The sequence below is a fragment of the Hyperoodon ampullatus genome (assembly GCF_949752795.1).
Source record: "Hyperoodon ampullatus genome assembly, chromosome: 5".
In the NCBI taxonomy this organism is placed as follows: Eukaryota; Metazoa; Chordata; class Mammalia; order Artiodactyla; family Ziphiidae; genus Hyperoodon; species Hyperoodon ampullatus.
Window position 1 is genome coordinate 98308324 of NC_136918.1, and position 26856 is coordinate 98335179.

At 37.2% G+C, this 26856-nt stretch overlaps 1 protein-coding gene across 3 annotated transcripts in view; it reads left to right on the forward strand.

Annotated features, from left to right (window-relative positions):
* The window catches only part of ABI3BP (ABI family member 3 binding protein), a gene marked incomplete at both ends in the record, with an annotated part of 249712 nt that overhangs the window by 177054 nt on the left and 45802 nt on the right, over positions 1-26856 (forward strand). Inside the window, 9 exons of one of the 3 annotated variants that reach the window (XM_079704665.1) lie at positions 423-488; positions 2694-2768; positions 6746-6820; positions 13076-13135; positions 13736-13783; positions 14608-14688; positions 17033-17110; positions 21553-21618; positions 23724-23798. In XM_079704665.1, the coding sequence (XP_079560791.1) occupies positions 423-488; positions 2694-2768; positions 6746-6820; positions 13076-13135; positions 13736-13783; positions 14608-14688; positions 17033-17110; positions 21553-21618; positions 23724-23798 (624 nt within the window). The remainder of the gene's footprint in view (positions 1-422; positions 489-2693; positions 2769-6745; positions 6821-13075; positions 13136-13735; positions 13784-14607; positions 14689-17032; positions 17111-21552; positions 21619-23723; positions 23799-26856) is intronic. The other 2 variants (XM_079704666.1, XM_079704667.1) reach the window with 2 other exon arrangements.

Genomic DNA, 26856 nt, shown 5'->3' on the forward strand with positions numbered 1-26856 from the left:
CAACATACTTTCCATTAACACTCATTTCATCACATTCATTTACATGTTTGATTTTTTTCTTCGTTAGTTAAACAAAATTCAATGCTGCTGAATGGCTTATGCCTTACATTTTTTATTTATTTTTCTCCTTATGGTTCCTCCTGAACCTATCTTTCTAGCACTGTTGGGGATCTACTAGTGTGGAGTGAGGATTTAAAAAGTAAGGCTATTGCTTACCTTGAAAGTATTTTGTAACCTGGCATCTCTAAGCAGCTTTTAAACTAAATGCATTATGAAGAAGTAGGAGTGCTATTTTGCTGTAGGCTTGCAATTTGCTTTCTTTTTTTCTTTAAAATCTACTTGTCACCATCTCTTCTGTCATCTGTACTCAAGGTGTGTGAAGTGCTGTAGTAACCCTGGGTACTTTCCTTCAATTACTGTAGAAACATCACCTCTGCCTTCCCAAACTGTAATCCTACCCAGCCCAGATGAGCCTCAGACCGAACCGGGTAAATACGTTATTTTTTGTTTCATGTAGAAGGTGAGTGTTTGCAGAATTTACAAGAATGGAAAGACAATATATATGGGCACTATTACTAGTTATCAGAGGCCCTAACTTAATCACTGCTCACGGTATTTGACTCTACCTTTCTGATGCCCCACTCCTCCTTCTATCCGTAATCAATAGCCAGTCATATGGCAGTGTTGTGAACATTATTTAGGATATAACTGAAAAACACCTCTCAGCTACTCTGCAAGTCTTTCATACAGAAAATAGTAATGTTTCTGGGGAAGAACATTTATCTTCTTTTTAAAATATAAATATCCCAATTTTAAATACTTTATCATCTTGACTAGTTTTACAAGGTCTGTGGTCATATAAAAACTATTTTAAGATAGTTAATTTGTTTAAGATTAACCAAAACCTCCAGAAATACTGGAGCATTCCACAAAAGGGGGTACAATTGGTCGGTCATCTTGTCATTATTCAGGTCCCTTACTACTTTCTACTGCTCCTTCCTGTGGCAGTTTGGCCATTTCACTGCATACAAATAAGAGAAACTGAAGTCAAACTGGTTACTTGGCAAGTCATAAGGGTTTACCTGATGGTGGAATTTGAAATATGGGAAAACAAATCATCAATGCGGGTAACTAAATATGCTTCTTACAAGGGAAAATTTTCTCAATATCTGCAGGCTCTCTTGGAACGTCAGTTTATCATAAATAAGCCCAAACTTGTATTTTGATGGCCATTAAACTATTTTATATGGCTCTATTTCCAAAGGAGATATGGATATTAATTTTATTAATTGTCCTCTAAAATTTCCTGTCAAATCCTGTTAATATCCTTTGCCTGTTAAACTCTACAGTTTAATTTTTACCAAAATTCCACACTGACTGCATTAACTGGATCTGTGTCAATTATCTCTAATTTTCTAAAGTTTTTTTAAATAGCTTTAATCATTAATATGATTAAATATTTAATCATAGATACTATCAGTGATACTAATCTCATTCTGAATCATTTTTTATAGAATTGCCTCATGACATGCCTTTACCTGCAAGATGGTCTCTTATACCCTGGGGAAGCAAATAGCCTATCAGTACGAACTTCAGCAAGCAAAGCAGTTCAGAGTCAGAATGTCACAAGACTAAGAACACCATAGAAGTATAGAATTTTAGGGTTGGAAGGGCTCTTAAAAATCCTGTTACTGTGGATGAAGAACCCAATGTTGTAGACCGAGTGATCCGCAAAGGGAACTCTAAATCTCCCAGCTCCAGGCTCCTAAACCAGTGTAATCTCCAACATATCTTGTTCATCTCTCCACAGGCGACAAGATTCCACTGAAACCATTGCATGCCTTGTATATTTTGATTAACTATCAGGAAGAAGTCCCTACAGACTCAGCTTCTTCTTTTATCTTATAACTCTTATTTTCAGCAAGCTTTTCTTAAGGTGCCTGAAACTCCGTGACCTTGAAAACCATTTTATTTCTTGTTATCTTTCTTTATCCCAAACACACTGAACCCAACCAAACGAGGTATTTCCACAAGCTGCGATCTTTCATTTGATAATTCTTTTCCTCCAGCAGGATTAACTTTTCTTGGTGAAGAAATAATTGATTTTTTACACTGAGTGTTCTAGAACTTCTTTGGGAATTGCTCAGCAGAAGAATAACTTTCTTCAATAATGTATCCTTTCAATTTCTGTTCAATTTTTCTTCTCCAATATGACCAATAAAAATTGTGTTTTGTTTAACAAGATTAATTTTTTTCCATTAGCACTATTAAGATACATTCATTTTCTAGGTATATTTGGAATGTGATGTGCTTTTTATTTACAAGAAATTGTATCTCTTTGCGCTTAAAATATACTGGGTTATTCTGATAAAGCGATGTGAACTTATAATGATGAATTATTTTATTCTGAAATTTATTTTTAACCTATTTAATAGGTATTTGAAGTGGATATTTCTAAAATTCCAACAGTTTCATTTGCCAGCTGAATATCTTGGATATCTTTAATGTGCTGCCTTTTTTTTTTCCATTATAATAAGAAAATTACCTTCTTATACTTTGTGGCTCTTTGGGAACTTTAACTGCTGTGTATTTAGGTCTTCAATTACTCAACAAACATCTCTGAGATCCTAGAGGTTTAGGTACTGTGACTCTTGAAGACCTCAAGGGCTCCGAACCTATATCCTTTCTTTTAGTGCCCAAGCAGACACCGCGAGCTCCTCCCAAACCAAAAATATCTCCACGTCTAAGAATCCCACCGACACAGCCAGGTAAATACTTATTTTATATTCTGGCCTGAAAAGTTTGATGTTAGCGGAGTTACTCTGTTGAATTATAGCAAGTTAGGTTTTTAACCCTTATAAAATAAGACTTCCTTTGAAACCTAATAAATATTTACATTTATTTTTAGACTTTATCAAAAAGTATATTATTGGAGTAGCTTATTCCAGAAGCTTCCCTTTTGTTATATTATTTGAGAGGGGGATGGAGGAGAATGGAATTTCTTAAAAGAGTAGCCTGCCTACTCCCTTTACTTCTCGCAGCTTGAGAAAACCTTCCATGGTCCTTGAATGTCCTCCCCCTGCCAATCACCTAATTTTTTTTGGCCTTTCAGTCAATTTTATTTAACATTAGGTCATGAAGATTTTTAATATATATCCTCTCCTATAAAATAATAACATAATATTGCTTTGGTTGTTTTGCTAGGAATTTTGAGAAGGACCTAAACAAGAGTCATTATAAACTATTTTTTATTCTGTTCAAAAAGCTCTTACTTGAATGATTGAATGATTAACTCTAACCCTAACTTCTCAACCAAGATCTTGTCCAATTCCTCTGACTGACTTGGCAGATCTCCATTTCAGGCTACCATAAAATTGACATGCCTCAAAGAAAGCTCATCTTTCCCTCCTTTCAGTTTCTCATTTATATCTGTTGCAGATCCTGAGCATTTTACATCGATTTTTATCCTCTTCCTCATCCGGCCTCTGCAGTCCATCAGTTTTTCCAGACATCTCTAACATTGGTCCCTACTCCAAGCATATACCCAGTCATGCCTAGTCTATTGTCATGAATCAACTGATCTCCTGTCTCTCTTCTCTCCTAATTTAAAATTGTACCACCCTTGATGCTTAAGTGGCTGATTAACTAATTCATTTCATCAGTTAGCCACTTAACAACTATTTATTGCATGCTGACCTCACACCAGACAATGTGCTAGACACTGGGAATGTGAAACAAAATTTCATCCTTCTGTAGTCAAGGAAGTTATAGTCTAGGCCAGTCCCTTAAATCTAAATTTATTTTTTATACATGGCCCACTTCCAAAAAGCATATGAAGTGCACCTACCCAATTTACTAGGAAAGGAACCCTAACTATCACCAATGGTCTGGGGAAAGGAAAATGTTAGCAGCATCAAAATTATGCTTGATCTAGGTAGTAGCTCTGAATTACCAACACAAATTCTTTAATCATATCTCTGTATCCCTACTGAAAGAAAAAAACTGTAGATGTGGGGATGGTCTTTAATATCTGAGAGGTATTAACACTTTCTTTAATATTTCTGAGAGAAATTTTACCTATTACTTTGAAGGAAAACTCCTTAAAAAAACAGTTCCATGTACTACATCTAGCTAATGATTTTAAATCTGCTTTAATGTATTTTAAAATGTGTTTTTATTTAATTACTAAAACTTTGCTAAAAAATAATATGGGTGTGATATGTAAGTAGATGAAGATACCAAAGCAACAATCATCTGAAAGAATAAGAAATTTAAAATAATAACAAGAAATAAATTTGAACTATTAATATATAAGAAATACTGGGAAAAATAATTGATGATTAGTGAATAAGTAATGAATAATAGAATAAGAATAAAAAACAAAGCAAGTATATTAAATTTGTGGATAGGAAACTAAAATCTAACTTTAAGAAATCAGCAGATAAAATCACGAGAAGAAGCTCTCAATCTTTTATGTGAATATAAAGCATAGAACAAATGAGGCAGAAAAAGGAGAAATGGAAAGAAATAAGAAAGCATAAAACAATGAATGATGGAAAATAGGAGAAAAGATGAGAAACAAGAAGTGCTGGAAGTTAAGACATTGAAGATATAAAGTCCTCGTTAGTAACATTTTAAAAAGTAAAGGAGATATGAACTAAGAAGGAAGACTTATTCATAATTTTATCTTTTTGACCCGTACTCTGTACTTATAAAAATACGATATAGTAATTCAGGAGCTTACTCTAATTTCCCATTATGACACTGTATTCTCAGTTTCAACTTTGTTTGATTTTGATTTAAACCTTTAGCTAACCTTCCTCGACAAGGTAAGCAACTTCAGAATGGATAGATGCATACGCTCAGTGGTTCCACTCTCACTCTGAAACCCTGGAGTGACTGCAGACTATAACAAGAGAGCATCCTGATTCTGTCCCAACTGAGCAAACTCCCAGCCCATCAGCATCTCCCCTGGAAAGTAGCTACAGTCCAAACACTTCTAGCTTTGTCAGGGCAACCTAGTGTAAGCAGACTATTTGGAAAATTGATCATGAAAAAATGCACTCTACTTATTCCTCTTAAAAGTGGGTGAAATTAGGATCTCTCTTACCCAGGAAAATATGAGCTTTAATTAATAGATCCCAGCAATACCCTAGGTTTTTATAGCCTTTCAAGGATATTTGTGTATGTATACATATGTATCACTCAGTAGTTCAAAAACAAATATTTAAACCCTAGTAGTACTCCCTCTTTACCCCTGGCTAGCTGTTGTGAATTTCAAAAGGTCATTTGAATGGGAGAATGTTCTGTTCGTATGTGCAATATCAATATCAGATGCAAATTATTATTGTTGGGCTATAAGGGCATCATCTAACAATAGTGTGTACAACTTAAAGAGCAATGCAATGTATTCATCTACCACTATTTTCAGAATGAAATTCTGTAATTGGGCATGCCACCTCATTTGTACTTAAACTATGTTGATAAATTAGATAGCAAAATTTAAATTCACTATATTTGGCATTTGAGGGGATAGTGGGATCAAAAATTTGGAAGAAACCATCAAGAATATTTCATCATTAAAATACAGGTTTGATTTTTAGATTCCTATGTTCATAAGTAATAGTGAACAGTCCTGTTAATGATTTTATATCTAGAAATCTTATAACCATCAAAATTGCTCCTAATTCTTGAGGGGGCAAATAATGTGAAAAGCAAAATATACTCAGATCCTTCAATGTCAAATTTGTAAAGATTCTCCAGAAGTGGAAACAGATATTTATAGGGGTATAGCTTTCACATCATTTTGACATTTCACACTTAATTCTCATAATCATCCTTTCAGTTAGGACCGGTTTATTAATTCCACCTAAAAAAATGAGGAACAAGCTAAAATGTGACCTGCAGAGCTGGGATATAGCGAGCCCAAGTGTTGGGACCTAGCGGTCACGTCTGGACCTCAGTGTTCAAGTCTTGTCTCTGGTGCTTAATGATCACATGACCCCAGGCAAATAGCTTTAAAGTGAAGCTGATAATTCCTTCCTCTCAGCATTACAGTGAGAATCAAAGGGCATAATCCTTATGAAAGTACTTTTGAAATTGTAAAATGAGCTATAAATGAGCTATAAACAAAGTAGACCTTTTTTTTCCCCCTGGTATCTATTATATTAGCACCTTGTTACTCCAAAGGAACAGCTGTGGAAAGACAATTTTGGTTTGTGAACATGTCATTTAAAGGTTTATTTAGAGCTTAACAGTTGCTGGGGATGTAGAATGTGAGCCCACCCATTCCATTCCGTTGCCCACTTCTCTTTCTGCCGTTGCTGAGCTGACTTTAAGCTGCTCTTTTCCATACATCATGGGCTCCCATTCTGACTTCACTGAATTCATCTTCACAGAAAGACATGGGGATGGGTTTAAGAAGTCAAGCAAACATCCACAAAAGAAGAGCACTCTTGCATTAATTAAATTGCTATCTCTTCTGAAATGATGTTTTTAAAAAATGATTCATCCTGTTCTTACGCTTAGTCAAATTTTGCTGTTTCTCAGATTTCATTTTTCTTAAAGTATCTGGAATTCTAACTGATCTATTTTTAGAGCTTAAGGTTTATTTTTCCATCTAAATCCCATTTCAATACTTTTTTAAAATCAGTAATCAGTCTTATACTTTGTCATATCTTATGTGTTAAGCAAGACTGGGAGATGCTAAAACCAAATGACTCATGATCCGAGCTCTCTCTTTCAGCTCCTAAGGTGTTCCAGCGTGTTACTCCGAAGCCAAAGACATCACCAAGTCCAGAAGTGTCCTATACTCAGCCTGGTAAATGCTTTATTTCATGTTTAAGCCAAATGCATTCTACAGTCACACTCTGCTGCAATGAAACATGAGGACTGATGAATGTGAGGTCCATGTTTCACTTCTGTTCAGGTACCACGTTGTATCATGCATGATATAATCATTTCAAAGTGTTCATAAGCATTATCTAAGTGCTTATATGGTAAGTCGTTGATATAATCCAAAGGCAGAGAATTATGCCAAGGGTAGAATGCTTCTCCTAGAATTAAAATTCTCTTATTTTTTGACTTCCAAAAAATAACCTACCAATGTTAACTATGCTGTGCTCACGTTTCACCAAGATAAAATAAAGAATTGGGGATTTTCCCACAAAAATGATAAAATGATGTTTTACAAATGGAGGAAATGATGTTTAACCATTTTCTTGGGTTCAAACATTTTATACTATCCAGCACTGAGGGTCTTTTTTTTTTTTTCCTTTTAAATTCTATTTTACCCATTCATGGAGCAGTTGCTTGAGTCAAGAAATTTGTTTCACACAGGAAAAAAAGATTTCTTTAGCTACAGGTCAATTTCTTGCCTGTCATTTGAGAAGGCTTTTTGCCCCTTTATGGGGGGAATAATCTCGTGTTTGTGGGAGTAGTCAAGGTAGGGACTGCAAGGACCCAGACATTTCTCTAGCTCCTCAAGTGACGGTACAAAGCTGCTGTTAGCTTCACTAATTAGTTCACTGTTAGTTCACTAATAAGCCAAACCAAGTTTTTAACTAGAGTATCTGAGAAATACAATAAGTTCCCCCCCCTTTTTAAGGTTCAATTATTTATAAATTCTTAGATGGTCCTAGAAGCATATAGAACATTCCTAGAACCAAAGGATTTCTGAGCTCTAGCTTGAAATGATGGCATTTTGGAGGCAAGTGAATTCACTTGCTATCATGTTTTCCAGGTTGTATAAGCACAGGGTGTTACTGCCACTGTGGGATGGCTAGGTTGTTGCAGGTGGTGATAAGCTGCAAAGAGCCTCTTTTGCTAGACTTTAAAGTCTGGACTTTAAGTTAGTACTGCTAAATGCAACAGTCAATATTATAAATGCCAATAAGGAAAAAGCTGATCTTCCCACTTGCAAAAGGTCAGCTTCTTGTTTTCAACTGAGGAAAAAATATGTAATGGAAATGAAGTCATTACAGATAACAACAGTTGATATGAGTGATTATATTCACTTTTCGTTAGAGAAAGCAATACTGTTGGTCCTGATATGACATAATCTCATTAAACCAATATATCTAATAGTTCAACATTTTCTTCTTTTTTAAATGTCTACTATTTGCCTTAATTCCATCAACACCTTCTTTTTCACAGACACTCTGACCTGTACGTTTGAGCCCTGGAACAACAGCACAAACACTCTCTCTGGAACCTTCATTGAGCTTATTCTATTGACTCTCCAATTCCAAATGTTCAGATTGAATTCTGTCTCTAAACCTAGGGTTGGTCCTGCCATTGTGTCCATCAGGGGTTCCCCTATTGCTCCAGGGGTGTGATGCTACGGGAAGAATCACAGGCAATCTTTACTACTATTTAATGTTCTCCCAAGTGTTTTAACAGACTGGATTCAAACAGTTTTGGGGTTGTGTCTAGGCTCAGGTTTGCATCCTAATGAGCCCACAACCTTGTTTACTGGCTCCTCAGAAAACAGGGTAAATTACATGTAAACTTAATGTGTACTTGTATCTCTATCCTTTTTATAGAGATAGAAGCTCTATAAAAATGTAGAAAATAGTACTGAAATCAGGACATAGTTATGTTTTAACACAATGTTTATCTCAAAATTTATACTGAGAGATATCAGAAGTGACAAAACTGAATTTTTAGACCTGTACCAAATAAGTCAGTCTTGGATTATCTGTATAGCTCTTTCATTCTAGGTATAACACAGGTTTCATCCAGTTAGGCCTTTAGAAAATATCTTTCAGTCACTCAGTTGAATTATCTACAACACTTAATGAGAAATCTAGACAAACTGAGCCCACACATCATGTCCAGAACCAAAACAGAACTGGCTTTTCTTTTGATCTGCCTTGGAGGAATGCTTTTGAATTCAGAGCAAAGGACTTGCCCTGATGCCTGGCTCAACAGAGCTGTGCCTTCTTTGTAGATTTGTTTCTGTACCAAGGGCTGTCTTGGCTTTGTGGTAACTTCTGTCACCACAGAAGTATTTGGATAGACTTCAGTCATTGGGAGCAAACCAGGGGCAAAAAAAGTTTAGATTTCAGCAGACTATCCAATCCTACAAATGTTCTGTAACTGCTCTCGGGCAAATTCTAATTTGCAGTCACACATCAGCATTTTTGCAATTAGGAAAGAAGGGACTAGTGCTAAAATGTCTTTTGGAGATGGAATTGCTAGGATGTAGACAATGACTGAATGGTGTTATGGAGAGAAGGATGACACTGTGATTTCTAGCTTGGGCAGGTGGTAGATGATAATACCATTAACTAAGGCAGGGAACACAGAGGGAGGAATGAAGGCTTGTGTTTGTACATGCTAGGTTTGGAGGGCCAGTAGGACTGGTGGTTGAAATGTATTTTTGGATATCTAAACAGAGGTCGATATTTAGGATGTAGATTTGGGAGTCATGTGTCTCCATATAGAAGGTTCTTAAATCTTGTGAGTGAATGACATCATCCAGGATAAAGTACAGACTGAGAAAATAAGAGATCAGAGATCAAAGTCGTAGGGGACACAGTTATATTTAAAGAGTAGACAGAGGAAGAGGAGCCAGCAGAATTTGCTGTCAAAAGATCTAAGAGTAGCAGGAAAGAGGGACTCGGAAGGCAAGACAGGGAAGGACAACCGTCAATGCCAGTGAGGTGGACAGGTGTCAGAAGAGCTGTTGGACTTGACAGTGTGGGTCCAGAAGCCTGCATCTGAAACCTGTGGGCCAATGCTTCAGGATTCAGCAATTTTCAGACTTTGGAAAGGTAAAACAGCACATATACCATCGATTACAAGCATATTCATAAGTCTGCAGTGAGAAGTATGAACAGTCACACTACTCAGGATGAATAAAAACTGTAAATAGCCTCAGGTCAGTTCTAGTCACGTTTTGCTGTCAAATAAGTTAAGAAAAAAAAAAAAAACACTTTCTGTCTTCAGAGCATTTTGAACTTCAGAACTATGGATGAGGCCTCATGGATCCATGGGTGCAGGAGTGGGTGCAGGAGATCAGGAAGCCAGTCCACAGTGAATAGAGGAGATGCAGTTAAGAGACCAGGAAGCAGAGGCAGATAGAGTTTTTAGATGAAAGGAATAAGAACAAGAAAGGGATGGTTTGAAGGGGAAGCCATGTCAAGGAAATGGTTATTAATATTAGGATGTTGGAGCATTTGAACTGTTTTATAGGTAGAGAGGGAGGAACTCATGGATAAATGGAAATATAGACTAAAGGAGAAAAATAGAAGATAATAGAAATAATGGAAAGTAAAAGGCCCCAGAGGAGATGGGCGGGAAGGAGACCCAAGAGCAAGCACAGGTAAAGCTCTGAAAGTGGTCTCTGAAAGGGCAGGAAACCTGCTTCCTCTCAGACTGGACCTTAGGGTACAAGGTTAGAATACAGGAAGAGGGAATCTGGAGGTGAAAAGGGTGTGTGGTCTATGTGTATTACTTTTCAAAGAGAATCTCTTTGTAGCCTATTGCAGGGGTAAACCTTACTGAAGGTTCCTTATTCCACCATCTCTATCAGAGAGCGACACCTTCATTCTCTCATCTACTCTGGCAAAACATTCATGCGTATTCATTTACATTTGTCCATATTGGACGTTTCCACTCACAATTGTCTCATGTTAGTTGAATTGTTCTTTGGAAACGTGCCCTTTATTCAAAAAGACAGTTAATATAACTGGTAAGTTAATTGGTTATTTAATATAAATGGTACATTGGCTAATACAAATGGGTCTAAAATATAATAATGGTAAGTAATCTTATAAAGAAATCAAAACTGCCTTCTTAATAAATTGTCATGATTTACACTGATAAGTTTCCTCCAGGATGGAAGATTTTGGTTTTAAGAATCATGCTGTTATTCAATTTAATATACGGAGGAATGCCACATTGGGAAAAAGAAAAGAATAACTTTGCATTTGTTGGAGCTGCCGTTGACCAAGAAAGAGAATGATTCATATCCCTTTCCTGTGAATATTTCTAGTTCTTTCCTTTCCACTGATTTCACCTGCTTTAGAACGTCTGGCATGGCAGTTATTAAATCATCCCTTCATGGTTAGAAAGTGCCAATTGCAGCAAAAGGAATCCACATTAGTCTAAATTCCTCAGGAAACTAAGGCATGCGGTGAATCATGTATTTACAGTATATGGTGGATTTATTGGTAGCACATTTCTTTTTAGCTTCTCCTTTCCTTAATCCGGCTCCTCTCTGTATAGTCTAGCACTGCAACCAATTAGGATGTTTATAAACTCAGACTGCTCTGTATGGCCGTGACCTTCTCAGACGCACACCAAAATGCCTTCTCCCTCACCCTCCAGATAAGAGTTAGTTTGATTTACAACTGGAAATGCCTCGTATTTTAGCACTTCAATCCTTAAAAATACTACAAAGCAAAGGTGAAGTGTTCACTATGGTGATGGTTTTTCTTTAACTTTGTCCACCACTAATCTTTTTGAAGTTACCTTTTTTAAAAAAAGTCCAGGGCTTCCCTGGTGGCGCAGTGGTTGGGAGTCCGCCTGCCGATGCAGGGGACACGGGTTCGTGTCCCGGTCTGGGAAGATCCCACATGCCGCGGAGTGGCTGGGTCCGTGAGCCATGGCCGCTGAGCCTTGCGCGTCCGGAGCCTGTGCTCCGCAACGGGAGAGGCCACAACAGTGAGAGGCCCGCGTACCACAAAAAAAAAAATAAATAAAAAATAAAAAAAGTCCAGATATCAAGTTCCCCTGGTGGTTACCCTTTAGCTCATAGAAGTTCTAATGGAGTCACATTTCTTTTCAGTGGACCAGATTCCACAACTGTGATTTCACTCGCACTTGCTTAGTGGCCTAGACTAAGAACAGATGTGATATGCACGTTAAATGTGATCCCAAAAGCCATAAAAGAGAATGAATGTCCATTTTATATCATCTATTTCTACACTAATGATAAAGTGGTGCTTGTCCACCTCATGGTACAAAAGTTTTCTTCATCTTTCTCAGAGGCAGAGTTGTAGCCTGAATCCTAATTTTTTTCCTCCGGCACCATATAAGATGCAAGAAAGTTACACTGCATACCTAAGGGTATTTATGAATTCGGTGTGGTAGGAAAGCTTTTCAGTGAGTGAGTAGGGTTGACAAGGACCTCCTTTTAGGGAAACTGAGTTAAAGAAATACGTTATCTTGCTCCTGAAAGGAGATTTGCCATAGAAATCTGGTATTAACCACAGGCAAATCACCCTGGTATTTTCCCCAATGAGAGATAAGGTATCAAATTCCCAGCCTACCATTTTATTTTGCCAAAGTAGAACTGGACACAGGCATTAAAAATATACTGGATATCAGGACTGAATATGATTATTGTTTAGCATATATTTTTCTCCTTTGTTTTCATGTTCTCATATGTCAGGAGGCCCTAATACCTATACTTAATACCTATTATACTAGAAGCCATATCACTAAGAATGCCAAAAGTGGCAACATTTATCTAACGTTTACTATGTAACAAGCACTCTCATGAACTTTACATTCGATATCTTCTAATGAGTGACTGATTCTTCCTGCTTTATTTTCTCCCCATAATGACTGTTAGTGCCTTTTAGAATAAAACTTTGTTCTTCCCTTAGATATTCAAGAATTTTGCCTTTCTTCCTGTTTTCCTCAATTTGCAGGCCATTTCTTTAAGATAATGTATTTTCTGTTGCTGTCAGTGGAATTTTAGCAGGAATATCAAATGGCAGCTAACCACTTCAGACAAAAACTGACCTATTACTTTGAAGACAACTTGAGGGAGACCTACCTCCTTGTCTTTTCATTACATTAGTTTTTTCTTCCTTTTTTTTTCCCTCAACAGAATCTTCAAAATGACCTGTGACCAACTTTGTTTTACTGCCATTAGAACCTTTCCTACACAGTGACATTTTTCCATTTCAGAAAGATGGTCCTCTTCTTGGCTTAGCCCTTTAGCCATTGTGAAAACATCTTTGCTTCATTCATGCTTCCCAGGGTTTTAGGTCTATGGGTTAAGTTTCACTCCAAGTATGACATTTAGAGTGCACAGTGTTTTATAATCTTTTTCTTTTAGTTCCAAGAGATGTGCTTCTTCCCCATAAACCAGACCCTGAAGTCTCTCAGAGCGAACCTGGTAAATGAATTGTTTTATTTTCCCAGTTAGGAAGTGTATTTTTTGAAAACTATTCTTGAGGTAAATATATTTTTGGAATGACTGTGATGTGGAAGAAGTTCAGAGAAAATTATGGATAGAAAATGTGTATTTCTTTTGGGGAGGTTTAATCATACAGTCTGCCTGACAAATTTTTCCCCATGAGAGAATAGTGCATAATTAGTTTATGTTCCCTGAAAGTATTTTTGTTGAATAGAAAATCATGCTAAAGCTATAAGACAAAATTATTACCTGAGCCAACCATTTTCACCTTCTTTCAGAATGTAAATATATCTACATTCCAAATGTGGGTATACTTTTAAGTTAAAAATATGGGTGCCTAATCAAATTTTCTTCATAGTGACAGTGAATGAAAACTTTAAAGTTTTAGTTGAACTAAAGTTTAGTTGAACCCAAGTTCCCTGGGTGTCACCTAAGGTATAGAATTTTCTTGTATTTATTATGATTCTAAGAGAATGTTTAAATGTTCAAACGGGTGCATTGTAGAGACACAGAAACTGGGTTTACTTCACCAGGTAGTAATTCTCATAAATATATTTCTTTGGTTTGCTTTTGGCCTAGTTCTGCAACCTGTTACCTTTAGAATTGATCTGCCAGAGACAACACTAGGTAATGGTTTTCCCATTTGACCCACTCTAATTATTTTCCTGGCTGCCATCAAGATTGCAGGTCTTTCTCAAATGATCACATTGAAACATTATCTGTCCTCAGTCCTCTTCATTGTTTCATTCTCATTATTTTTACTCTTTCCAAAACAGAAAAGCAGTGGTTTCAAAATAGAAGGGCAATGTTCTAAAGGTTTGCTCTGAAGACCAACTTAAGACAGCTCACTACCGAGCCTATTCTCACCTACCTCATTTGTCTCTGTGTTCAGAATGATTCCACCTTACTCATGCCCACCTAGTTAACTTTTTCTGCTGGTTTAGTGGTTCTCAGCTGTGATGTTATAACCCACTAGCATGTTGTGGAAGATGCTGGCAAGTAATTATTATTAATATTGGTCAAAATACTAAAGTTTGCCACCAGTTTATTTTTAAAAATAAACTTGAGCAGATGCCACATGCTTGCTACAGTGATGATATTCTCTCTCCTGTTGTAATCCTATGTGCTCTCTTGGATGGGAGAGCTGCAGCTGACAGACCAAGGACCATGTCTCACCCACACCCATCTTAACCAGCTATGGTCATAGAGTGTGTCAAGGACTGAATGTCATTTATTGTCTATCGTGGTGGAAAAAACAGTTGAGAACCATTATTCTAATGTTCCACAATCATCTTCCTGAAGGTTCTATGCACACTTAGCTTTCTTCTTCCTGACTCACTTAATGTTTTCTGTTTTTCTATTTCAAATAAAGGAATCTCATGTAATATTATTCTGGCCGGGTGCTGGCTTCTGAATCTAAAGATTGACAACCTTGGTACTTGTCTTTTCAGCTCCTTTAGAGACACGAGGCAGCCCTTTCATTCCTATGATTTCACCAAGGTCTAGTCAAGAGGAACTACAAACCACTCTGGGTAAATTTTGTTTTACTATTTCAGTCCAATGAGGACTTAACATTTTAGGAATTGCCCTTAAAGTAGCCATATGTACATTTGTGTTCATAGATTTCCAAACCACAGAGGGTCTCTTTTTATCATTGTAAAAAAATACCCATTTCACTTGATTCTTTTACATTAACTGTATATTTGTCCTTCTAATATTTCTGCTGATTTCTAATATAAAATGAGAATATTTTGAAACATCTTGACAAAATTCCAATTTTTTTTTTTTTCCGGTACGCGGGCCTCTCACTGCCGTGGCCTCTCCCGTTGCGGAGCACAGGCTCCGGATGCGCAGGCTCAGCGGCCATGGCTCACGGGCCCAGCCGCTCCGCGGCATGTGGGATCCTCCTGGACCGGGGCACGAACCTGTGTCCCCTGCACTGGCAGGCGGACTCCCAACCACTGCGCCACCAGGGAAGCCCTCCAATTATTTTTTTAAGAAAGAATCTTCCCAAAGTATATCAATGCTATACTCTTTTGTTGCTTTTTCCATATTTGGAACTGCATTTGGGAAGAAAACTTTCATCTAGTATTTGAATATCTTCTGGGGGCTAATTGCAATACCAAGCAATAGGAATTCCAAAATAAAACTGTTTTAAAGGTTACCCTGGAGAGCTCGCCATCTAATATGAAGACAGGATTTAGCAGTAGCTGTGCTTCCTCTGTGCTACCCAGTGTTCTACATGTACATGTATTTTTAAATTTAAGGCATGTAAGAACTTTGTGAGGTAGTTTCTATTACTTGCCCTATTTTACAGCTTAGAAAATTGAGGCACAGAAAGATTTAAAAATCTGGTTAAGCCATACAGCTAATGTCAGAGCCAAATTGGAACCCACATACTCAGTCACCAGAGCTCCTTGAATTCACCCCCATGTTATACAATACAATGAATTCATAGAGAAATGAGCAGCATGCTGAACAAGGAAACTACCTGGGGGTATCAGGGAAGGCTTCACAGAGGAGGTGACATGTATGCCAGGAATTCCAGTTGGAGTGAGAGTTGAAGTTAAAGGTGTGAAAGGTTCTTTCAGGTTAAAGACAGATAGGGAAGAGACACAGGGTAGAGGATGGCAGCCAGACTAATCTGATGAGCATGCGGGTAGCCTGGAGGAACACAGATGCATGAATGAGTCAGTAAGGTTGGTTGGAATGAGCTGGCTAGGCTTTCGAAGAGTTCAGCATCAATGTCTTCACTGTGTGGGAAACCCAATTATGCCTGACACTTGGCTGAAGATGAACTGGAAAACAAGAGTTGCCAGCTTGTGTTTGTTGGCTTCTCTGCCCTGTCCATGCTACATCCCACATGGCTGTTTAAATCAGTGGCTTTATTTTCCTCCCTTCATCCATTTTCGGATAAACCCATCCTTTGTGTGTGTCTGCTGAAATGAAGTTACTGATCACATTTTAAAATGGAATCCTTTTCAAAGGAAAAAATTTTTAACTGAATGAGCAAATGCATCCTAATTACCAAATACTCATCTATTGTAGCCTAGGCCCTCAAAGTCAACATTACCCATGATGGCAAAGTCAAAAGTTCTTATCAGGAACCAGTGCTGGATGTGCTAATTATCTAAATTCCACTCCCTGTTTTTTTTAATGTATCTCAGTTTACTGGGCCAACTATCGCAAGAATCTCTCTTATGAGCAGAATCCAGATTATAAAACAGGCAGAAAATAAGATGACAACATATTATTTGCACCAAGTATTTCCTTGGATCCAGTATGTAGCAAAGTGAACAGTGTAATTTGCTATGTAGGTATGATGTTGTAATGATTTCAAGATAATATGGGACTGGGAGTATTGCCATACTTATTTTTATTTTGTCAGGAGTAATGCACCAGTATGTCAATAAACAAACTTTGATTTTCACGTGAGATAAATAGGATATTTATTCTTCTATGGTGTAAATACACATTATTTTCTATGATCTATTTTTTTCCAGCTCACCTAAATAATTTGTGGAGCTCATGAAATAGGGAGGAAACATGAAGGCAATAATACATAAAGACAGGAGGCATATCCAAGAATATAACCATGTCCAGTATCATGAAACAATGATCCTGAACTAAAAGCTTTTGAAATCCTTATAATAATCATTAAAATAATAGTGTAAGAAGACAGTAAATATAATAAACGAGAGTTATTAAAATATACCATTATCTTTGACATACGATGGTTATTGGGCATAGTTATTAATGCAATTTACCCTTTTATCACTGCACGGGATAGAAAAGAGTAGGGTTTGCTTGTTTTCTTTTTGACCCATTCATAATGATAATCATTTAAAGCCAGCCATCTTACTGTGTTTCCCCCAGCAGAAACAGACCAATCCACCCAAGAACTCTTCACAACTAAGTTTCCACGAACAACTGAATTGGCAAAGACAACTCAGGGTAATGCTATTTCCCCACCTCTGGATAGTATCTTTTCCTTCTTTTTTAAGCAGGAAGAAAATTTTCTTTTAAGAATGTAATTTTTCATCACAGTGAGTTAAGTTTTTCCATTTCATAGGTACAGGACATCAGCCAAATAGGAATATTTGTGTGAATACCAGTTGAATGTAGGAAAGACAATTTCTTTAGTTAGAGCTGTGCTTTTGAATGTATGGTTGACTGCTTCATGCTGATGACTAAGAAAGAGAGCTCCCATGTTTTTTCCTTGCTTGACCTTCTTTTGCCTCATTTTCCACATCTGATAAATAGGAATCTTTATTACCTTCCTCCTTCTCCTTCTCCTTCTTCTCCTCCTCTCTCTCTTTTTCTCCCTCTGTCCCATCTCCCAAACTTGATCAACGCGTTGGTATTGTGGCCCGAGAAAGGAAACTCGTAACAAGAAAAATAATTTTTTAATGATGAATTAATATTAAAACATCCAAGAAGCTTTATTCAGGGGTCTCCTTATATTATTTTTCCTTCTACTTTTTGGGAAGTTAACTCACCTACACAGAGCTGTCTCTCACGTCTTCTTGTTCTCGGTAGTCTTTCCTTTTTATATCTTTCTGTCCTACTTGGATTGTAACCAGTTTCAGATTTCTAGTATTTTCGTGTTTTTTTTTTTCCCTTAATTACCCTCTTTTGCCCATGTCTACCTCTAGCATATGGGAGAAAGCCCCAAAACCAAGAGCAAATAATTTTTAAAGAGTTGTAAGACAAATTTACTGTACTCAATTGTCAGTTATAATTGGGGAGGGAGATTTGTGAAAGAAACAAAGAAATATGAGGAAATGATAATAAAAGAAATCTAATTTTAAGGTCTATATTTTATAATAAGCAGAGCAGTACTTGTTCTAAATAAACATGACTGACAATACTCTCTATGGTACAGGACAGTTCTTGTAAATTTTGTTAATCTTTTGAACTTGTTTCATTTAATTTTTATAATGGTTTAAATGTTTATTTTATTATTTACTTTATTACCTTTCTACTTATTTTTTAAATAAATAAAAGTTAATATACACAGAAGTACGCAGCCAGTATAATGACAGCCCTCCCACACCCTCATTACTAGCTTCAGCCATTAATAGCAGGTGTTCAATCCTATTATATCCATACTGCATCCTGATTTTTATATGTTTATTTTTTAATGTTTTTGCAAACCTCTTTAATATCTGGCTTGATAGAAGATAGCTGGATTCTCATAATCAAACACATTGATGTTTTTACAGCAAAACATATAAATTTACAATAAGCAGCATAAATACTTTATTCAGCTCAGGTTGTTTTGCCAAATGAGAAAAAGATTTCAGCTTTTTTTTTTTTGTGGTACACGGGCCTCTCACTGTTGTGGCCTCTCCCGTTGTGGAGCACAGGTTCCGGACGCGCAGGCTCAGCGGCCATGGCTCACGGGCCGGGGCACAAACCCGTGTCCCCTGCATCAGCAGGCGGACTCTCAACCACTGCGCCACCAGGGAAGCCCCAACATTTCAGCTTTTTAAAGCTTTGTAGATTTCAGAATTGAGGATAAAAATCATAGACCTGTTCTTTTCTTGGTTTTGCTTTTTCTTACTTTAATGGGAGTATCAATATTTTTATCAAATTGCTTCTAGCACATGGTTTTATTAGATGAGTTTCACAGTTGATTGGTTGTATATCCAGGATCTGATATCATTCTCTGAATTATCTTAACATATTTATATAATGTACTGTATTTTAATTACTTTCTTAGGTTCTGAAGATCCTTAGCTTGAGCCTAACTTGTGCAGCTCTGGCATTCACACTTTTCTAGACTCATGCCAAGGCTCTTTAAAGTGGGCTCACCAGAAATGCATTTCCAACCTGGTCCAGGCCAGTAACCCTTCTTGGGAGTAGAGGGTCAACTTTAGTAACAGCACACTGTGTGTCCTAGGATCACCCTCTGACCCAACCCTTATAAATGCGTGCCTGAGCTCTATGGACAAGGAGGTCAATCTACTGTATTATTTTTGTTGTGTTGTGTTTTGTTTCTAATAGTAGGCATCAGACGTGCAAGACAGCACACAACAATTTGAGAGATGCTGTAGGGGTGAAATTGTTTCTTTTGGTCTTCATACTCCACCCACGCATGTACCAGGACCTTGTGGCTTTTTGGTCTCCAAGCCCACAGCAGTGGGGCCCAAGTTCTCCAAAGAAACTTAGTGCCTAAAGCCTACAGCATGAACCTACTAGTAGGATCTCCGGCACATTTTCTCTGTGTCATTCTTGCTTCTTTGTCTGCTGATACAATTCCCTGCAGCTATAACCGAAACCCTGACCTATTCAAGCTTCTCTCCTTTTCCCCTCTCACTTCAACCCATGGTAGAAATCCACTTGGCCAGAGGCATTCTGGGGACATTTTGATTATTTTACTTATTTCAGCCCCCTGATCTTTATGCCACCCAGGGCATAAGGGGTCCCTGGGTGTACCCTTGTACCCTTCTTTCCCTCTCCCTATACTGGGCAAAACAAAGGTCCTTCAAGGTATTTCTCCTGTAATCCTTGTTTGTCTATTTTTGATGTTATCTTTGTCAAGTATTTTTAGTGTTCTTTTTAAATAATTTTTATAAAATTCTTTAGATATGAAGCCATCTTTTAAAATTTTTTTATTATTAGTCACCAAAAACTATGTGGAGATGATATTTACAATGTTACATTCTCACAATACACCTTTGTCTTTTTTTTTTTAAATTTAAAATTGAAACCCTCAAGCAGTTTTCTCAAGGCCATGTGTTACCTGGTGATGAGCTATGTGAATAACTCACAGCCCAAACATAAGTTATATTTCAGCTCCTTTATAAAAAGTTCTTTCAAGATTTAAGTAAAGACTGTATAAAAAATAAAACCAAAATTCTGATCCTGTGGCTTTGAAATAATGAATGTAGTGCTGATTATTTCTGCACTCTGCTCTGTTTCTTTTCTAAAGTTTTAAAATTCATATGTGTTCTAGAATGATACTAATAAGAGCCACGATTCTTATATTTCTTTAAGCAAAAGCAATCTAACATTGAAGAAATTAACAAGAAAGCTGAACTATGTTCAACTGACAGGGAATCCTACCACTCTCAAAGAAAATTGAAGAAAAACATTTACAAATCATCATCACATATTTTAGGGCATGTGAGAATTGATTATTTTTAAATAAATCAGTACCTCTGTTCACTCTAGTTATTGCACTTTGAAAGGCCCACATTAAACCTACAGAGAATTTCAGTATGTGTCTGCTGGTTGTGGCCTGAGTATGGCAAAATTCTACTCATCAGTCCTTGCATTGGAAGTTTATAAATGAGCTACATTATAATCTGTTTTGCAGGTATATTTTTTAATGTGGTAGGCAAGGCATTTGCTGATTTATGGTTACATAAATACCCATTCAAAATGTGAACAAAATCATTGAAATGGTGTAATCTACTTAACAAAGTTTGCAAGAAAATTTTTTCCAGTCTTAGCTAAAGCATTACCAAGAAAGTTGGTGGCAGGAGGCAACGTGGTGTGTCAAGGGTGGCAGAGGAGGGAAGGCAAGGATAGACACATCCCAGGATGGATGCACACTTTAAAAGCTTAGGGAGCAAAAATATTTCAGCTGAGTTTCTCATGAATTTGCCTGCTTACAATGGTCACTAATTTTTTAAATGTATTTGACAACTCTTCATTAATGGTCCTCACTGTGCCAGGCCCTGGATAACAGGAGCAGGAAGTAACAAGGTGGCATGTTGGTCCCAGGGCTGTCTGAGTTCTTGATCTTTGCTCACCCTCTCTTGATGGGCAGAACACCAGAGGTCATTTTCTCTCATCCCTAAAGCTTTAATGGATGGCACTAAGTGAGTATTTATTCACTTCCGGGTTCATGAGCTAAGACAATTAGATACAGACCACATGTTTCTAGTCTTTTCTTCTTACATACCTAAAAATATTTTTCTTTCTGCCTTTAATATTATTTGTCTCCTTTGGCAAAATAATGTTTCACAGTAACTCCCTAATTGAGAGATGTGAATGGATGGATTGATGGGTTGATGGACAGATGGACAGACACATGGATGGATGGAGGGGTAGATGGTTGGCTTATATGTTTACCATATTAAGCAACCATGTGGTGAAATAAATGCCCCTGAAAAACATGGACTAAATGATGACTAATCCTTAACACACATTACCAATGACCTACCTCACTTTGATTATGTGCATCTTTAATTTCCAGGCATGAATATTTTTACTTGCTTTATTTTCCCTCAGCATCAATGCTGTAATGCATACTTGGAGATTTAAGAATATTCTTTATACTTCCATGCAAAGTGTACAAGTTGTTGGTCTATAGAGTACTAAATCTCCATTTATTGAGCTCAGGCGTGCTGGTTATTAAATGTGAAGTGTTTCCTCTGTTTCAGCACCATACAGATTGTATACAACTCCTGTGAAGCCCAGAACACCTGACAAACCACACATCAGACCGGGTAAGTTGTTTCTCTTTCTGGTGACCTAAATAATCAGCATATCTAAGAAGATATAAAATGTATTGAGGAATTCCCTGGTGGTCCAGTGGTTAAAACTCCACGCTTCCACTGCAGGGGGCACGGGTTCAATCTCTGGTCAGGGAACTAGGATCCCACATGCTGCATGGCACTGCCAAAAAAAAATATTGAAACAGCCAAATATACCAAGTGAAGGCTATATATCCTTAAACTGAAATAAATTACATACAAAATTCTGATCCTTGTGGGTAAGTACAGAGGAAATAATGAATCCATGGAAGTGGCAAGACTTAACAGATTTTTAAGGATAATCAGATTTAGAGAACACCACGGAAGCTTAACAATATAAAAGCATTTTTAAAGTAGTATTTTTGCATAAATCACACACACTCTCCCCTCCTCCTTCAGTTTTCCATGGCAATTATAGAGATAGCATTAGCATTAGCTATGATATTTTACATGTTTCAAATGTTATCTTTTAAGAAAAGACCTCTTCCATTATAAAAGGCTCTTGTTCTGGCTCTTGTACTTGATTCTTTCAGATTAAAAAAAATTAAAAAACACATTTTACACGTTGTAAACATCAAAGTAAAGTGATAATAAACTGGAAAATACTTTTTTTTTTTTTTGGCCACGACATGCATCTTGCAGGAACTTAGTTCCCTTACCAGGGATCGAACTTGGGCCCCAGCAGTGAAAGCGTTGAGCCCTAACCACTGGACTGGTAGGGAATTCCCAGAAAATACTTTAAATCTACTAAATTCACCAAAGGATTTAGGATCTCCCTCACTGGAGCTTGTTAGTGAAAAGTTAACTTGGGGGTTGATTTGGTCCATATAAATCACTCCTATGCTAACGTACAAGTTTGACCAGAGACTCTGGTGTTTTCTTCCCCTTTTCTCCTCTGTGATTCTAAGAAGTTTTAAAGTTCTAAATGACAAAAATGGCTTATAAGCTAACATTCCCAGTGAACATCTCTCCAGGCACATGGAAGAAAGAACAAATACATTTTTCTTTGATTTATGGAGGAGCCCATATTTTTTGGAATAATCCTCCAACTCCATGTGATTTTTTTTTTTTTTTTTTTTTTTGCCGTACGCGGGCCTCTCACTGTTGTGACCTCTCCCGTTGCGGAGCACAGGCTCAGCGGCCATGGCTCACGGGCCTAGCCATTCCGCGGCATGTGGGATCTTCCCAGACCGGGGCATGAACCCGTGTCCCCTGCATCGGCAGGCGGACTCTCAACCACTGCGCCACCAGGGAAGCCCATCCATGTGATTTTTGTATCATGATAACTGTTGAGAATTTAACGTGTGGCTGGTTATATTAAACCTTTCTACAAAATAGGGAAACAGTAACAATAATGGGTAACAGTGACGGTGTGCTAACCATGCATCCTGTGAGGTAAGGCTGAGGAAGCTAAGGCTTAAGAAGCGCTAGGAAGTGGATTCGAAGGCAAGCAGTCTGGCTTCAGAACTCACTCTCTTAATCGCAATACACTTAGTGCTTTTCCTTGAAAACTCTGCTAAATGGAAGATAAAACAGCTGACTTCAATGTTTTTGTAATATTATGACTCTCAACAGAGCAGGAGAGCAATTTCAATGGTTTTATCATAGTTCTGTGTTTAACGGTGGACTTGGGCCAAGATTATGAGGGAGCATATGTACCTAGAGACTCCTCCAAAAGGACCACGAACTTATATGTTAGGAGGCCTTGACAAATAAATACACATCAAGTTTTGGGTTTTCTTTTGGCATATGTAGTCCTAATCTTTCTTCAGTCCCATTCTGGAATATATCTAGTGCTTATAAATGAAGCCAGCTAGTTCCCACTTAGAAATATAAATTCCCTCTATTTTTTCAAGCCCAGTGATCACCTCAGAGTACATACTCAGGTCTCAAATTCAAGTCTATGATTTTTATACCAGACTTGTGATTTCTATATTCTGAACAACAGTTTTTGGTAAGTCATCATATATTTATCGCCCAGTTAAATGACTTCCAATTCTCTGGAAAGTTTTATGTTCCTTGGCTACAAATTTTCAATTAAAAAATGTCTAAACTACTTATTTCCCACTTTATTGTAGTTCTGAATAGGACAACTACAAGACCTAGTAGACCCAAACCCAGTACAATGCCCAAAGGGAATGGAATGGAAACAGGTAATGATCACAAATTTATTTCCTTTTGATCCTATTAAACTCTAAATATTCTCATTCAATTTTTATAATTTTGTTGAATGCACATTTCAATTCCTTTTTTACCAGTTTTGTTAGTACAGCCAGTTTTGGAAGTTCATAGAATTGAAACTTGTAATTCATTCCGAAGTCAAAATTTCAACAATAAAAAAAAACTTCAAATGTCTATGAAAAGATTAAAAAATAGTTTTTCACTTTTCTCAGCCTAGTCCACTAAATCAGCTACAGCTACAATATATAGTCTTGATTCATAAAAATGTCCTGAATATGAATTAAAATATCAAAATACCTGTTTCCCTAATTTCAAAACACTTTCTATATACAGGTTTGGTCTTTGAGACTGTTATCACTTCGTTTTCCAGTGTATAATTTCACAAGTACCACTGAAATTTTTTTAATACACCCAGATCTGTTAACCACCTGGAATATGACATTTAAATGAGAAGAACAGTTATCAAATGATCACCCTAGTTACAAGCATATCAGTGTTTCCAAATCATTCAAAAATTTAATATGTATATATAAAATCAACCCATAATTATTCCCTAATGAGAAAGAGATGTGAATACTACCTGAAGACATGTATTCAGTCTAAAAATGATTTAGATTTTTTTTTAAGTATGTGTTTTTGTACTCGGTTGTTACAATGTCTGAAGTTCTAGGAATCCACTTCCCTTCAATTAATGAGGCAGATACTATAAATTCCTGACTCATGAAAAGCAAGAAAGCATTACAATATCTATTTATGCTCAGCTGTTCCTTTTATTTTTCCCAAGTGGGATTAGGCAGTTCAAAGTGTCTCAGATTGACGTAAACAGTCTGGCTCTAAACAGAGCCACCTTCTTAATATTCAAAATAATTTCCTGGAGTTTGCCTAAGTAAAAATAGAAGAAAGCATTTATGTCAACAAAACAAAGAACAAGTAGCTATGATCAAACTTGAAAGCCATTAACCTTCAGTATAATCAAGCATTGATTCTCACAAGGAAAATTCTGTCTTTTGGAGGGAAAACAGAGCATTATTATATTTTAGTTTATTAGCAATATAAATATTTTTTCCAGAGCCACTTGTAATATAAACTGACATCTGTTACCCTCTTGTGTAGATAAAGTCAACTTTGTAATAACTCACCTAACTTAGCTTTGAAAGGATGGATGATCTCTTACCAGGACTTCTTCAGTTTAATTAGTTGGCTGCTAGTAGAAATAGATTGATGGACTACTGAGCCCACACACCACAACTACTGAAGCCTGCACACCTAGAGCCCGTGCTCTGCAAAAAGAGAAGCCACCATCACAATGAGAAGCCCACGCACCACATTGAAGAGTAGCCCCTGCTTGCGGTGACTAGAGAAAGCCTACGTGCAGCAATGAAGACCCAAGGCAGCCAAAAAAAAATTAATTAATTAATTTTTTAAAAATGAGCAGACAGGATATTAGCAAGAATAGAGATCTAAACAGCACCATCAACCAAATAGACTCACACAATTATGGTGAAATGATGTGGGGCAAACGTACAAAGGCAGTTCAACAGAGAAAGGACAGTGTTTTCAACAGATGGTGCTGGAAAAACTGGATATCTGTATGTAAAAACACTAAACAAAACAAAAACCAACCAACCAAGCAAACAAAAAAAGAACTCCTCTACCTAAACAAAAAGAACTCAAGGCGGATCATAGATCTAAATGTAAAATGTGGGGCTTCCCTGGTGGTGCAGTGGTTAAGAATCCACCTGCCAACGCAGTGGACATGGGTTCAACCCAGGGTCCGGGAAGATCCCACATGCCGCAGAGCAACTAAGCCCATGCGCCACAACTACTGAGCCTGCACTCTAGACCATGCAAGCCACAACTACTGAGCCCATGTGCCACAACTACTGAAGCCCGCATGCCTAGAGCCCATGCTCCACAACTAGAGAAGCCACCTCAATGAGAAGCCCATGCATCGCAATGAAGAGTAGCCCCCACTCGCAGCAACTAGAGAAAGCACACGCACAGCAGCGAAGACCCAACACAGCCAAAAATAAATAAATAAATAAAATTTATTTTAAAAAAAGAAAAGAAATAGATTGATAGGCACAGGTAAACAAAGCTGAGCTCATTGTTTCCCCTTTCCTTGCTCCACTACCATCCCCAATCAAAATGTGTTGCACATGTTTTATGTTCTGATGTCTGTCTATTGGGATCCCCCTTCAGGGAAGGACTTGCCTGACCTACCTGAAGGGAATGAAGTCAACAGACAGTATCCCACTGTCATATCCTTCACAGTCAGCCTCAGCTGAGAGAGCCTTGATTGGAGATATGAGTGGTACATCTCCTTGTCTACCACAACATATAACAACCAAATGATATTTACCTCAGGAATGCAAGATTGGCTTAACATTCAAACAAATTAGTGTAATTTACCACATTAACAGAGCAAAGGAAAACATCATATGATCATCTCAATAAATAAAAAAAAATCAACCATTAGACAAAATTCAAAAAACATTCATGATGAAAACTCTCAGAAAACTAGGAATAGAAGGAATTTTCCTCACTCTGATAAAGGGCATCTGTGAAAAACCTACAGCTACCATCCTATTTCACAGTGAAAGTTTAAATGTTTTTCTTCTAACATCAAGAACATAAGCAAGGATTCCTACTTGTCCCCTTCTGTTGAAAATAGAAGTGGAGTTTTAAGCCAGTGCAATAAGGCAAGAAAAGAAGTAATGGTATAAAAATTGCAAATTACAGATGCCATTGTGTAGCATATTATGAAAGGAAAATTTAACAGCTCTTGAAGTATTTGCCTGGGGAATAGTGTCTTGAGAAATTAGTGAGAAAAAGAATGTTTTTAAATCTGTTCTCTTCAGGTTGTAGACTTACATGAGTCCACCTTACTTAGACTGTGCATAGTTTTGATTTAACTTGTTTATAGGAATGCAGGTATTCACATCAAGTTTCTTTTCTTTCTTCTCTGACCCAGTCCTACTATCTCATTCATACTCACTTCTAACCTCTATTGAGTCTTAATGAGATACC